Source organism: Dendropsophus ebraccatus, chromosome 11 (assembly GCF_027789765.1).
Source record: "Dendropsophus ebraccatus isolate aDenEbr1 chromosome 11, aDenEbr1.pat, whole genome shotgun sequence".
Lineage (NCBI taxonomy): Eukaryota > Metazoa > Chordata > Amphibia > Anura > Hylidae > Dendropsophus > Dendropsophus ebraccatus.
Genome location: NC_091464.1, coordinates 33,616,611 through 33,632,167, shown reverse-complemented (window position 1 = coordinate 33,632,167; position 15,557 = coordinate 33,616,611). Strand labels below are relative to the sequence as shown.

The window sequence follows — 15,557 nt, the reverse complement described above, 5'->3', positions numbered from 1 at the left end:
TGTGGGGCATTATATGGGGGCATTGGATACTATGTGGGGGTTTGGATACTATGTGGGGTGCTATATGGGGGATTGGATATTATATAGGGCATTTTTTGGGGGATTGGATACTGTATAGGGCACTATTCAGTCAGCAGCATGTGGTGACTGTAGGGGAGTGGCTATGGAGGGTCGCTATGGGGGCGTGGCTATGGAGGGTCGCTATGGGGGCGTGGTTATGGAGGGTCGCTATGGGGGCGTGGCTATGGGGACCTCGGCGCTTATGTCCCTCTTTGCAAAAGTTGGGAGGTATGCACTGACTACAAACAAACTTGTCTAATCTTGTGTGGTGCAGTCTCCTCACCTTCTCTATCCCCAGAGAGGGTCAGGACTTCGGGCCTTAGGGATTCAGATAATGGTCATCAGGATGGCAGGCAGAGCACAGGCATCCCTGCAGACAGCTTCCAGGCCTCCATGTGCTGTCTGTGCTGTGCAGGCTGCCGTGCTGCTGTCTTCATCCTCCCTCCTCCACCAAGTCCCGACAGCAGGAGGAAGCTAAATGAAGCTACACAGGAGGCGCAAAATGAAAGTATCCTGCTCTGCTTCAGGTGGCGGCTGGAACAGGAAACAGCTGGGAGGAAGAGCCCAGGAGCGTACTATTACTGACAGACACACACAGAGGATGGATTTAGGTAGAGCACAACTTCAGAGGAACGTTCAGCAGACAGTGTGATGGGCAGCTGCAGTGTTTCCTCTCAGAGCTGTTTACATCACCACACACTGCACTGCCGGCTCCCTGTGAGAGGAGCCGACAGCTCTAACTGACACACTGATTTATAGGGTCGGACAACAGTCAGCCCGGCGCCCCCCTTCTGTTTTCAGGTCACGCCCTGCTAATAAGTATGGGAACACGAGATTTTTTAATAAAGGAAATTACAAATCTATATAACTTTCTGACACCAGGTAATTTAAAAGAAAAAGATTTTTGCTGGACAACCTCTTTAATAATAATGACAAAAAAGATAACTGAATTTTTTAAAATAGTTTTCAAACGAATTCTAAAAACCATTTGTCCCATTTGTATAATCAATATATCTGTATATAGCAATCAGTTAGCAGCTTCTTTTTTGCACCAACAGAATGGAAACGTTCCGCAGCATAGCTGAAGCCGAGGGTCCCATAGATTGTTAGATCCATAGAGCTGCTTGGGCACCGGATATAAAGTAGCATTATGACGCACCACAGCCTCCTGTATGGTTTGTAGCACCTCAATGTACAGCTCTGTATCACTTGGAATAGGATTCTTCTCCGAAGGATCATTGGAGAGATTATAGAGCAGTGGTGGAATGTGGTAGATTACCTTTTCACCACCACAGGCGCACAACTTGAATTCATAACATGCCCCAGCTCCTTCTGGGCTGAATTTTGGAGAAATGTAATGAACCTTCCAAACTGTATTACCTGATGAACAAATATAGATATATTATAAAATTATTAAGTAAACTTTCTATTATAACCCTCACTTTATACCTCTAGCATGTATACACGTACTACAGCTGCTCAGCGCATAACAATATAGAGCTCTGATAACTGTACTATTATAGGTCCATCGTGTGGCCTGGAAAGAGTTTAAGTGAAGGTAACAATAAAAATTATTAAGACTGTCAATAGCAACATTATCATCTAAGCAGCTAGCAGTTTGTGGCCCCCTCTGTCCTCCATTTGCCTATTCTCCCACCCAGTTATGTGATATTGAATGATTCATGAGCCCCCCAGCTACCATGTAAGTATTCTTAGAACACCCTGCTGAAGGGGTGTACGAGGAGACTGTTCAGATTGCAATATATACTTTAATATAGTAGTATTAGGGTCCATTTACACAGAAAGATTATCTGACAGATTATCTGCCAAAGATTTGAAGCCAAAGCCAGAAACAGACTATACACAGAGATCAGGTCATAAAGGAAAGCCTGAGATTTCTCCTCTTTTCAAATCCATTCCTGGCTTTGGCTTCAAACCTTTGGCAGACAATGTGTCAGATAATCTTTCTGTGTAAATGGACCCTTTGTTTAAAGAACATGCTGACAACTTTGAACATTTTATTTTCTTATTATTGTGAAGCAAACAAGAAACGTCACTGTGCATAACAATTCACTAAGGTCAGTACTTTAACTACCTTTGCAGCAATTGCAGGTTAGATGGCTTCTGCTGGTGAACAGCAACTTTTAAGTCTGACCACAAGTTCTCAATAGGATTAAGGGCTGTGTATTTCCAAGTAGTATAGCAGAGTTCAGTTCCTGCGACTGGGCTTAGGGTGGCATTTGTTCACCAAGTGGTACATTGTATGTTTTATAAGGTAACATGTTATTAATGTAAACTTATGTTTTGTATTATCTGTATCAGTGTGACTGGCAGGCAGAGAATGGGTTACAAGTCTTACACTCGCACTACACAAACTGTTAGTCAACAGTGACACCTGCAGTCTGTAGTGGGTACTGCTTGAGGTAGTGTAGTAGTTTCCAGTTTGTTCTAGAACCTGCTATCAGGTGGGTGGAGCCAATATGCTCTCTAGTAAAGGTTTGCAGAGTATAGCTGAGACAAGTTGAGTAGCTGTCTGAGAGAACTGCAAGAAGTGGCTTACGACCTGGCCTAGGTACTTAAACAGAAAGCTCCCTATCTGACAGGGAGGGAAAGACTCAAGTGCCATTGGGGAAAAGGATCACAGTGCCCACCAGCCTCCCACATGTACTGATAGACCAAGATCTGAGGCAGACCATCTCTTTACACACCACTTCTCTCCACAAAGCATAGAAACCCATTAAAGGCTGCCAGTATTAACCCCTTCGTGCTGCAGCTAGTTTGGGCCTTAATGACCAGGCTAATTTTTCAAAATCTGACCTGTCTCACTTTATGCTCTTATAGCTCAGTGATGCTTTAACGTATGCTAGCGATTCTGAGATTGTTTTTTCGTGACATATGGCACTTTATGTTAGTGGCAAAATTTGGTCACTACTTTGTGTGTTTTTTGTGAAAAACATCAAAATATCATGAAAAATTTAAAAAATTTGCATTTTATGAACTTTGAAATTCTCTGCTTCTAAAAAAAGAAAGTCGTAGCACATAAATTAGTTACTAAGTCACATTACCAATATGTCTTCTTTATTCTGGCATAATTTGGTAAACATATTTTACTTTTTTAGGGTGTTATGGGGCTTAGAAATTTATCAGCAAATTATCACATTTTCGTGAAACTGATTTTTTTTAGGGACCAGTTCTTTTTTTAAATGGATTTAGAAGTCTGGTATCCTGAAAAGCCCATAAGTGACCCCATTTTGGAAACTACACACCTTAAAGAATTAATCTAGGGGTATAATGAGCATTTTAACCCTACAGGGGCTGGAGGAAAGTATTCACAATTAGGCAGTAAAAAAATGGAAAATGTAAATTTTCCAATAATATATACGTTTAGATTAAAGTTTCTCATTTTCAAAAGGAATATGAGAGAAAAAGCACCCCAAAATTTGTAATGCAGGTTCTCTTGAGTACAACGGTACCCCATATGTGGGTGTAAACCACTGTATGGGCACACAGCGGGGCTCAGAAGGGAAGGAGCGCCAATTAGCTTTTCCAATGCAAATTTTGCTGAAGAAGTTTCTGAGCGCCAGGTGCGTTTGCAGTGCCCCTGTAGTGTCAGCAGAGAGAAAACCCCCCATAAGTCACCCCATTTTGGAAAGTGCACCCCTTAAAAGAATTCATCTTGGTGTGTGGTGACCATTTTGACCCCACAGGTATTACAGGAAAGTATTCAAAAGAAGACAGTAAAAATGAAAAACTCGAATTCTTCCAATAATATGTTCGTTTAGTTTGAAATTTCTCAATTTCACGAGGAACAAGAGGAAAAAAGTACCACAAAATTTGTAACGCAGGTTCTCCTGAGTACAATGGTACCCCATATGTGGGCGTAAACCACTGTATGGGCACACAGGAGGGCTCAAAAGGGAAGGAGCGCCAATTAGCTTTTTCAATGCAGATTTTGCTGCAGAAGTTTCCGAGCAACAGGTGCGTTTGCAGTTCCCCTGTAGTGCCAGCGGAGTAAAATCTCGCCATAAGTCACTCCATTTTGGAAAGTGCACCCCTCAAAGTATTCATCTTGGTGTGTGGTGACCATTTTGACCCCACAGGTATTAGAGGAAAGTATTCAAAAGTAGACAGTAAAAATGAAAAACTCAAATTTTTCCACTATTATGTTCTTTTAGTTTGAATTTTCTCAATTTTATGAGGAACAAGAGGAAAAAAGTATGCCAAAATTTGTAACGCAGGTTCTCCTAAGTGAAAAGGTACCTCATATGTGGGCATAAACCACTGCATGGGCACACAGGAGGGCTCAGAAGGAAAGGAGCGCCAATTAGCTTTTTCAATGCAGATTTTGCTGAAGAAGTTTCCGAGTGCCAGGTGCATTTGCAGAGCCCCTGTAGTGTCCGCAGAGTAAAATCTCCCAATAAGTCACTCCATTTTGGAAAGTGCACCCCTCATAGAATTTATTTTGGGGTGTGGTGAGCATTTTGACCCCACAGGTATTTGAGGAAAGTATTCAAAAGTAGACAGTAAAAATGAAAAACTCGAATTTTTCCAATAATATGTTCCTTTAGTTTGAAATTTCTCAATTTCACGAGGAACAGGAGAGCAATGTCACCCCAATATATGTAAAGCAGGTTCTCCTGAGTAGAACAGTACCCCATATGTGGGCATAAACCACTGCATGGGCACACAGCCGGGCTCAGAAGGGAAGGAGCGCCAATTAGCATTTTCAGTGCAGATTTTTCTGAAGAAGTTTCTGAGCGCCAGGTGCGTTTGCAGAGCCCCTGTAGTGTCAGCAGAATAGATTCCCCCCAAAAGTCACCCCATTTTGGAAAGAGCACCCCTCAAAAAATTCATCTTGGGGTGTGGTGACCATTTTTACCCCACAGGTATTAGAGGAAAGTATTCAAAATTGGCCAGTAAAAATGAAAAACTCGAATTTTTCTAATAATATGTTGGTTTAGTTTGAAATTTCTCAATTTGACGAGGAACAGGAGAGAAAACGTACCCCAAAATCTGTAACGCAGGTTCTCCTGAGTAAAACAGTACCTCATATGTGGGCATAAACCACTGTATGGGCACACAGCAGGTCTCAGAAGGGAAGGAGCGCCAATTTACAGGAGCAAAACCGCAGCTAGTAATGGTTATTAGAATAGCGCAGTTACTAAAATAAAATAAAAAAAATGAGATTACAGGTAATGTGGGGTGGTTACGGGCAACCAGGGGTGGTTATGGGCAACCTGAGGTGGTTACAGGTAATCTGGGGTGGTTACGGACAACATGGGGTGGTCACGGGCAACCTGCTGTGGTTACAGGCAACGTGGGGTGGTTACAGGCAACGTGGGGTGGTTACGGGCAACGTGTGGTGGTTATGGGCAACGTGTGGTGGTCACGGGCAACCTGCTGTGGTTACGGCAACGTGGGCTGGTTACAGGCAACGTGGGCTGCTTACGGGCAACGTGGGCTGGTTACGGGCAACCTGCTGTGCTTACAGACAATCTGGGATGGTTACGGGAAACGTGGGGTGGTTACGGGCAACCTGCAGTGCTTACAGACAATCTGGGGTGGATACGGGCAACGTGGGGTGGTTACGGGCAACCTGCAGTGCTTACAGACAATCTGGGGTGGTTATGGGCAACGTGGGGTGGTTACGGGCAACCTGCAGTGCTTACAGACAATCTGGGGTGGATACGGGCAACGTGGGGTGGTTACGGGCAACCTGCAGTGCTTACTGACAATCTGGGGTGGTTACGGGCAACGTGGGGTGATTACAGGCAATGTGGGGTGGTTACGGATAAACTGAAGTTCTTATAGGCAATCTGGGGTGGGTACCTGTAATCTGACATGGGCACCGCAATCTGGAGGGGGTCATTGGCAATTTGGGGTGGTCAGAGGCGACGTGTGGTGGTCAGAGGCGACGTGTGGTGGTCAGAGGCGACGTGTGGTGGTCAGAGGCAACGTGCGGTGGTCAGAGGCATCGTGGCATGGTCAGAGGCATCGTGGTGTGGGCAGAGGCATCGTGGCGTGGGCAGAGGCAACGCGCGGTGGTTACGTGCAATCTGGGGGGGTTACATGTAATCTGGCATGATTACGGGGAACCTGGGGGGGTTATGTGCAACCTGGAAGGGTTACAGACAATCTGGGATTGTTACTGATAAACTGAAGTGCTTATAGGTAATCTGGGGTGGGTACATGTAATTTGGGGTGGTTACGGGCAATCTGGAGGGGGTCACTGGCAATTTGCGGTGGTTACGGGCAACGTGCGGTGGTTACGGGCAACGTGCGGTGGTTACGGGCAACGTGCGGTGGTTACGGGCAACGTGCGGTGGTTACGGGCAACGTGCGGTGGTTACGGGCAACGTGCGATGGTTATGGGTAATCTGGGGAGGGGTTAGGGGTAATTTGGGAGTAAACTGCAATTATTACTATAATAAAAAGTGTGTGTTTTATTTTTTGTATGTTTGTCACTTTTTGTACTTTGCACATTCATTTTCACTGTATTACTATGATTACTGTGATATTTTCTATCACAGTAATCATAGTTCAGTGAGAGAGACCAAATTGGCTCTGTCACTGTAAACTTTCAGAGTTGGCTGGTTGTGAAGCGCATGCGCACTTCATAACCAGCCAGGACGTCGAGGAGGAAGGAGCTCCAGGATCAGGTGAGTATATGGGGAAGGGGGGGGGGTGACTGGGGGACGGGGGGTGACAGGGGGGGTGGGGGGGCTACTTGGGGGGTGGGGGGACATCACTTTTTATCCCCTGTCACCAATCATTCATGGTGACAGGGGATAAAAAGTGCCGGGAGCACATGGTACAAGCGATCAGCGGTATATAGTATATACCACTGATCGCTTGTACCGGGACCCCGCAGGGGGGTCCCGATGACTGCCCCATGCTCTCCGCTACCTCCGGTGGTGGAGAGCATGGGGCTTTCATTCATTTTAACTTTTTCATCGCTGTGAACCGACATTAGTCGGTTCACAGCGATGTCGGCGGCCATCTTGGAAATAATGGCCGCCGGGGGAGGGGGGTTAGTCATTCCCTGCTAGGGGGGGCTGATCTGGGGTCTGAGGGGACACTTATTTAATCTCCCCCCGCCGTAGATTCACGGTGGGGGGAGATGAAAGGCGGCGGCAGCACCGGTAATCCCCTTTACCGACGGCCGCCGCTATAACGTTAATAGCGGCGATCGTCGGTAAGGGGGGGGGGGGCGGGACGGACCCCACACACTGCCCCAACCCCTCAGCTACCTCCGGTAGCCGGGGGGATGGGGTGGGGGCCGTCCCCGCCCCGCAGCCTTATTCTCTGCCATCGCCGTAAAAAGCTGATGGCAGCAGAATAAGGACCATTAGTGACCGCCGTAAAAAGCCGTATCGGCGGTCACTAAGGGGTTAACAACTGTGTACAACTGGACTGTACAAGTGCCTGCAAGTTCTTCAGTAAAGGAGTTATTGTTACACCGCCTCCCTTCTTGTCTCCCTGTTGTCTGGTCCACCGGCACCACACCACCATCAAGGGCCATATTGCCGGACAGCAGTATTTGGGGTTGGCCCTGGGGGAACTACAGGTCCACACCACGAACACCTCATCCACAGGTGCAGCCCCCCTAAAACCTCTAAAGCGGCCCCCACAAGAGAGAGAGAACGTAAGCAAGCGCCAGAGAGTAACCTGTTCCTGTGGAAGCCCTCGTGCCCACCCGAGACCATGACAAGTCTTCACGCAATATATCAGAAAAAAAGTATGGCTACAGGCAATGGTAATCCCATCAAAGTCGTACCTTTTGTCTTCGCAGCTTTTCATTGGAGGCATATAGTATAGCTATACAGAGAAAACGCATACTCACTAAATTTCATATTGCTGTAATTTATTTACATCTAGTCCTGTGGTTTGAGACTCTTCAATGAGGCTCCACGGGCTCTTCTTTTGCATATTCATGTTTCCCAGGGGGCAATGCACCTTGGACTTCACTGCATTGAGCACTTTCACTAGCAGCTGGCAGTGTTGTCATTTGGCTGGTCTCCCTGAGATCAGCGATCTGTTTCTCTTATTTACATCTTGGCACCTCGTAACATTCTGCTCACAGGCTGATGTGTAATCAAACCACACTCCGACCACTCTGGCCTCCCGCCGTGACATTTCGGAGGATGGGACTGCTCCTTCCTCATGTGTGAAAGTGTGAGGGGAAGGAACGCCTTAAATGTCCCGCAATCGAATGCCATTAACCCTTAATTCGCCAAATAGATCCATATACTCATTAGTATTGAATTCCATATTTACAAAATAGGATAAGATCCATTATTGTTAAGGCAGGAAGAAAATAAAAATAAATAAATACAATATTAGTTACAATTCTACATATTTTGTAACCTACAAAGTTGTTTACAAAAAGGCTTTGAAGCTGCACACCTCATTAAGTCCATTAGGACTGAGTGTGCCCGGCTTTGTGATCCAGAATGTCTCTCTACGGAGTAACCGCTTGCGATTCTCCTCTCTGTCAGAACCGTCCTCTAGTTGTTCCAACACTTGCCATCTTAAATCACAGATGTTATTTCTACACACACTCTTTCTAATTAGTCTAGAATGTCTGTAATATGTCATACTGTATAACAGTCTGTCATTTTTCTTTTTATCCCTTCTTTTCTTACATCTTGTCTCCTCCCTGTCCATCCCCTGTACTTCTCCCTCTGTATGTCTTACCTCTCTTTCCTTATATCCTCTCTGTATGAAATGTATTCACTATCTTCACTATATAATTTTTTTGATATTCACTATCTGTGCTCGAGATATGTTTTGCTCTAATGAATTGTGATTTTGGAAGACTTTTAAATGTATGGTGAGCATGTTGACTACTCCGTTGGAGCATATTGTTCTTATCAGTTGGCTTGGAGTATAGGATAGTATCGAACTTAACCCCTTAACGACCGCGGGCGTATATTTATGCCCTGCGGTCGTTAAGGACGTTGCGGCGGTCCCGGGTGCCGCTTGTAGCCCGGGACCGCAGGTATTAGCGGGCATGGTCCGATCGCCGTGCCCGCTAATACAGTAATCGGATGCAGCTGTCAAAGTTGACAGCTGCATCCGATTACCGTTTGCAGCGTCATCCCTGGTGTCTAGTGGGGAGATCGCTCCTCCGGGATGTTGTCCCGGAGGAGCGATCTCCGTTTCTGAAGCCGGCCGGGGACTGCTCCAAGATGGCGCCGTTCCCGACTCGGCACTCGTTTACTTCTGGCTGCAGCAGCCGAAAGTAAACGAGTGCCTATCTCATGGATCTCTGCAGCATATCTATGCTGCAGAGATCTCTATGAGAGATCAAAGCACTTCAAGTTCAAAGTGTTATTATTAATAAAAAGCCCCCTCCCCTAATAAAAGTCAGAATCACCCCCCTTTTCCCAGGTTATTAATAAAAGTAAATAAATAAACAAACATGTTTGGTATCGCCACGTGCGTAATCGCCCGATCTATTAATTAATCACATTCCTGATCTCGTACGGTGAATGGCGTAAGCGCAAAAAAAAAAAAACTCCAAAATTGCGCATTTTTGGTCGCATCAAATCCAGAAAAATGTTAACAAAAAGTCCTATATTTGCAATCAAGATACCGATTGAAAGATCACATCATGGCGCAAAAAATGACACCTGACACAGCCCCATAGACCAAAGGATAAAAGCGCTATAAGCCAGGGAATGGAGCGGTTTTAAGGAACGTATATTTGTTAACAATGGTTTGAATTTTTTACAGGCCATCAGATACAAGAAAAGTTATACATGTTATATATCGTTTTAATCGTAACGACTCGTGGAACATATATAACAAGTCAGTTTTACCCCAGGGCGAACGGCCTAAAAACACATATCCACTAAAAACACAAAATGTGTTTTTTTTTCAGTTTCACCACACATTGAATTTTTTCCTGGTTTCGCAGTGTACTTTATGCAAAAATTCAGCCTGTCATTGCAAAGTATAATTAGTGTCGCAAAAAATAAGGGCTTATGTGGGTTTCTAGGTGAAAAAATGCAAGTGCTATGGCCTTTTATGCACAAGGAGGAAAAAACGAAAACGCAAAAATCAAAATTGCCCCGGTCCTCTCTACTAATCTGTACATCCAAAAAATCTATTACATCTCGATTGTACTCCAGAGTAAACTTAATAGAAGAATGACATAATTTAAGATTTGAAACAAACTCGAGAAGGGCTGCTTCATCAGCTGTCCATAGCAGACACACGTTGTCCACATAGCGCATCCATGTGGACGACGTGGGCATGTCACATGCAGTAATAAATTGTTCCCCAAAATCGTGCATAAAAATATTTGCAAGGCAAGGGGCTACTGATAAGCCCATGGAAATGTACCTGTAAATAGAACTCAGTATCTCATCTAAAGTAATTTTTAGTTAGTACATGTTCAAGTAAACCCATTAGAAAATTGATCATCTCATTAGTTAGTCTGCAATTTTTGTTAAGTTGTTCACGTATACAGCACATTCCCTCATCTTGGGGAATATTAGTATATAAGCTTTGCACATCTTAGCTTTGAACAAATATAGATATATTATAAAATTATTAAGTACACTTTCTATTATAAGCCCTAATTGTATACTGCCTTAGTTGCCCCTTGGAATCAATCATTCCACCTTTAATTTTCCTAAAAGTTTGTGAGGAATGAAAGATGGAATCTGATTGGTTGCTAGGGGCAACTAAGACAATTCTACTTTACACCACTTTGATAAATCTCCCCCATATTCCTTCAGTAGCATATAGTATGATCCCCTACCTTTGCCAGAAGCTGCCCCTCCCTTGCCCTTTTGACTGCTTTCTGGCCTAGCAACCCCTAGAGTCTCAGTGCTGCCTTCCAAACGTTGACTGCCCTCACGTTTTAAAAATATGTTCAGAGTACAGCAACAGACTCTGGGGAGCACCAGAAGCTCTCTGGTTTAAAGTCCTCCTAAGCTGACTTGCGGTCTAGACATGGCAAGAGATGGGGCCAAGAAAATTTTCGGTCTTTGCCACAGAATAGGGGTGGCACTGCTTCGTGAGGACCCTTCTGCTGATTGCTGACTCCGGGATTGGCTGTCATGGAGCTGGAATTTTGAAGGATCCATTCAACAATACCAGCCTGGTATTTACCTGACCACTAGGTGTTACTGGGAGCTGCACCCTTCCTCCACGCCTGTTAGGATGTCCATTACCATGACCCCGCATTTCACAATTTCTACCCACTTGAGTGCTACCTCTGCCGCTGCCCATACCCTGAAAAGGGCCTGGGAGAATGAAGATTTTGTTTATTAGAATGTAAAGTGCCACTTATACTGGTGTTACACACTAGATGCGACAGATATTACCCGATAAGGGCTTTGCTGAGTTAACTTCAAAACAGCAAAGGTAAACAATTTTTTGACTGCCCACAGACGGGTTAAACTGACAGGTTACAAAGGGTGCAACCCAAGGGGAGGTACATAGGTTGTTAGGTAAATGGAATGGGTTAAATGATTTATTTGAAAGGGTTTGTATGGGGTTTGAAACAGGTTTGAAGTTTGAGTGTTTTTCACATAGGTAATTTACACTGTATTTACCAGCAGTGTACAGCTTACACTGCCACATGTGAAAGGAATCCTATGTTGGCTTAGCCACCTGGCCACAGTTGCCAGGCCCTGAAGAAAACATTTTCTCTCTGGGACACTTAAGTAGACTACACCAAGAACAACTGATTAACTAATTAACCCCACTAGGAACTAGCTAACTGTTTTATACAGGTGTGGTGGATGCACTGCACATGTTTGTTAGTGTCCTGATGCCAGTGCTAGTCCAGCACACAGGTGTGTTGTTGGTACCTGCTTGTTGTATGGCTGTCTGTAGCAATGTACTCAGCAGGAACCTTAAGATATCTTCAATAGTGAAGTGTTACTTGTACTTATGTATAGACTTTGGTCTGACCACCTTCTGCACCCTTGTACCGTCGAAACCATCCCAGTATGGTAGTACAAGTCCCAGCCATAGTTACCTGGGTGTAGCTAGGTGTCCCAGTTACCTGCACTGAGCGAAAGGATAGATAGGCCTTCTGTACTGGCTGCTTTGTCCTATCGAGGCTAGTTCCTCTGTAGTCAGGATACTGCCCTGCTCTTTGTAGACATGTTCCTGGGGTGGGTCAGGGTGTTTCTTGGTTACCTCTCCCTTGGGTGTGCTTAGCATTGCATAATAGGTACTTTAGTAGTGTTAAGTAGTGATCAGGGACTCAACTGAACTCGTCCCTGACAGTGGTACTGGCATCAATCAAGCCCTGGCTTAACTACAGCAGGGACAGTGTTTTTTTGTTTCCTTCCTCTGTGAAAATCTGGATAAGACTGACTGTACTTTCTCCACCAGTGAAACTCCTCCAACTGATGCCTGCCTGAGAATGGTGGGGATGAGTGTGTGCAGGAGAAAGGAGATAGGTTAGAAGAAAAGAGCACCTCTGATAGGTCAGCACAAAACACATGGTACAAAACAGTAAACCCATTGACTACAGCTGTGTATAGAAATGCATAGACATTACTGACACCTAGTGGGGAAACTTTAGAATACCTTATTCATCACTTTAACCAGAGAAAGACTTTGACAGGTACACAAGAGAGAGAAAAACCACCAGTGGTGGGACACCACACAGGGAACTGGGACTGGTCTCCCATTTGTGAGAAAAATTGAGGCAACTTGATGGAACCTTTTGGAACAGGTCTATGGTAAGCAAAATAGTAACACCAAAACTAAACTAGAATATTTAAACCTTTAAAAATGAATGCAAAATGAAGACCACATCAAAAAAGGATTGTGGCCCTGGCGTGACGTTATCAGCAATACCATCAGCAACAAGCATCTCCACATTGTGTGAGGGAGGTGTTTAGTTTTCCATCCCCCCAAACACTGGAAGAAGTGGAAAGAACCCCAATTCACACACAGGAGCCCTAGTTCTGAACAAGAGCATTTAAAAATTCCTGTCCTTTGAAATGCTCCCATTCCAGCTGGTGGAGAAAAAAAAAAAAAAAGATGGCTGACCCTTAGTAGTAATACTAATATTTTGTACTCATATAGCACCGACATATTCCATGTCATTTTGCTATTCTGAGGGATTCACAGCCGCAACTTCTTTTCTTGGTTTGAGAGTGAGGAGTCTGTGAAAGCACAAAGCCCTGGTGGAGGAAGTGGTAAATGCAGCTGGGGCAATGGTACAAACTTGGAATGGAGTGTTAGCATGGGCACAATGTTGACCACCCTTATGAGGACTCAACAACATCCACGTACTGCATGTAGTATGGCTGGTTTTAGTGGGAGGCAGAGTCAGGACTTATAAGATCCTAGATCAGTATGTGTACAGAGTTCTCCAGGTAAAGATCAATGGCCGTTTCCTGCCCAACGTCTGGGTGGCTAAATTGGAGAGATTTTACCTTGTATGCCTTCAAGTTGTTTGTCTGCTTTACAGCAATAATGCTGTCTTAGCGGGTGTTTCACACAGCAGGGGGAGTCATCATAGACAGGCGTATCCGCCTATCAACAGCCAACGTAGACAAGCTAAGGGTCCACAATAAAAAAAACACTACAAGTCCCATAGGACTTGTCCATCGCATTGCCCCATTGAGAAGACAAAATAAAAATGTACTGTCATGTAAGGTGGAAAGAGTTAGAGGCTGTGGGTAGATCAGGGCTCAATCCCTGTCTGCTTGGCAATCTTGGACTAGGCAGGAAACATTAAATAAAAATAAACTGCAATGAACACATGGCTGAAACCTTTTACCACATACCTTTCCCTTAGTTATCAGCAGTTTTTTTTTTTTTTTTATAACCTCCCCAAAAGACCCCTAAAAATTTATGCCGGATGGGGAATGGTTTAAAGGAGAAGCCTGTCTAGACAATTAATTACTTGCTCATCCAGAGGGAATGTAGGTATGTAAAGGTAACAGAGGGGAAACGGTTACAGGTGGGTGATAACATGTAAGATTCCTTTCAGTGGCATATACACTCCAGTTGTTCAGTGCAGACATGTATATCTGTTGCCTTTAAAATGCTTGGACACAGTTATCTCAAATAGAATTGATCCGGGAATACCAGAAACTGGTAGACAATTCAGTATACATAAAACAACAAGACAAAAATATACAGATATAACATATCAATATAGTAAGTGGCATTCGCACAGATCCCTCTTGCTGTGCGACACAAATGGCAATTTGGCAAAGTTACTCCATAGCTCAAGAAAATAGTGAAAAGCTTCTTGTGGTCTGGGAAAACATATTAAGGGTGCTACAACAAGAAAACAAAATTAAGTATGCATATATAAAAAAGGGCACTTCACAACAATACTGGAGCGTTGAGCCTCAAAGTCCCCTGATATAGATATAAGGAGAAGGGTAACCACAAAAATTGTTATATCTCTGTCACAGTTCCCTACTTCAATCGTGCTAGATAGCACTGATATAAATATAGGGAGCAGGGTAACCACAAATTTGTTATGTCTCTGCGCGTTTCACGCAGATATCACTCTATGATCATCAGGAGACTACAAAATAACACAATGGTTCATCAGGTTATCATGTGTAGAGAGCCCAGCCGGGCAACACATATGTATAAACCTGTTCAGGGGGTGTGAGATACAGGATGACAAAGTGGTTCCAGAGGTCTGTTGTTATATAGTTTATACTACACCACACCATCAGGAGGTCGGCCCCCGATAAACACTTGGAGCGCCTAGTAAAGATGGTGTAATGATATGTAGACAATGCACCAATGATACTGTTGTGCAGAATATGACACACACTTAGAGGAGGGCAGGTCTCCAAAGTGAAGAGGTAGCAGCCAGCAGATACAGAGATATCATACAGCTAAGTATCCTAGGCATTACGACAATAAGTATATCAAATACCTTGATACCCCATAGGGCTTACTATAACTCCATGCAATAACTCTGTCCTGAACAATGCTTAATATCTGGTGTCAAAAAGCACATAACAAAAGGTTACATTATCATCACATAACTGCAAAGGGAGCAATCAAACACATGTCCCCTAAGGGATCACTCACTACCCCCAGCTTGCCCGAGATGGCAATTCCGGCCGGGGGCAAGGGTCTTTCTATGTGGCTTTTCTCCTCTTTAGTAGCTTAGCACTGTATAGTTGCTTTAGTTGCTTGCATATAGGGAGTAAAGTCTGTAGTTGCTGTCTTTGGTCCCTCAGGGGTCCTGGCCAAAGCCAGGCCCTGGCTTAACTTCTGCGAAGACTAGTTTGTTTGCTGCATACATGGGGCAGAGGAGCAAACGAGTGCTGCCAGCACTCGCTTGCTCCTTGTTCCCCGCTTGCTGCTGGTGCTATTACACGCATTGGCAGCGATCTGGTGAGTGCAGGAGGGGCCACTGGGAGCTGCCTGGGTGATCGCTGGATCGACCGGGCAGCCCATAGAAGATAGCAGCGGTCTTCTGCCCCGCTATTCTGCGGAGCGATGGCAGTACATTGCTGCTATCTAGGTTGTTTGTCTTT

The 15,557-nt window shown here is 44.6% G+C and overlaps 1 protein-coding gene across 2 annotated transcripts in view; it reads right to left on the bottom strand.

The window, feature by feature from the left end:
* Positions 1 to 982: 982 nt before the first annotated feature.
* Positions 983 to 15,557, bottom strand: part of LOC138768128 (arylsulfatase L-like) — a 44,713-nt gene continuing 30,138 nt past the window's right edge. For both annotated transcript variants that reach the window (XM_069946201.1, XM_069946202.1), the window contains one exon: positions 983 to 1,440. In XM_069946201.1, the coding sequence (XP_069802302.1) occupies positions 1,088 to 1,440 (353 nt within the window). In that variant the 3' untranslated portion in view covers positions 983 to 1,087. The remainder of the gene's footprint in view (positions 1,441 to 15,557) is intronic.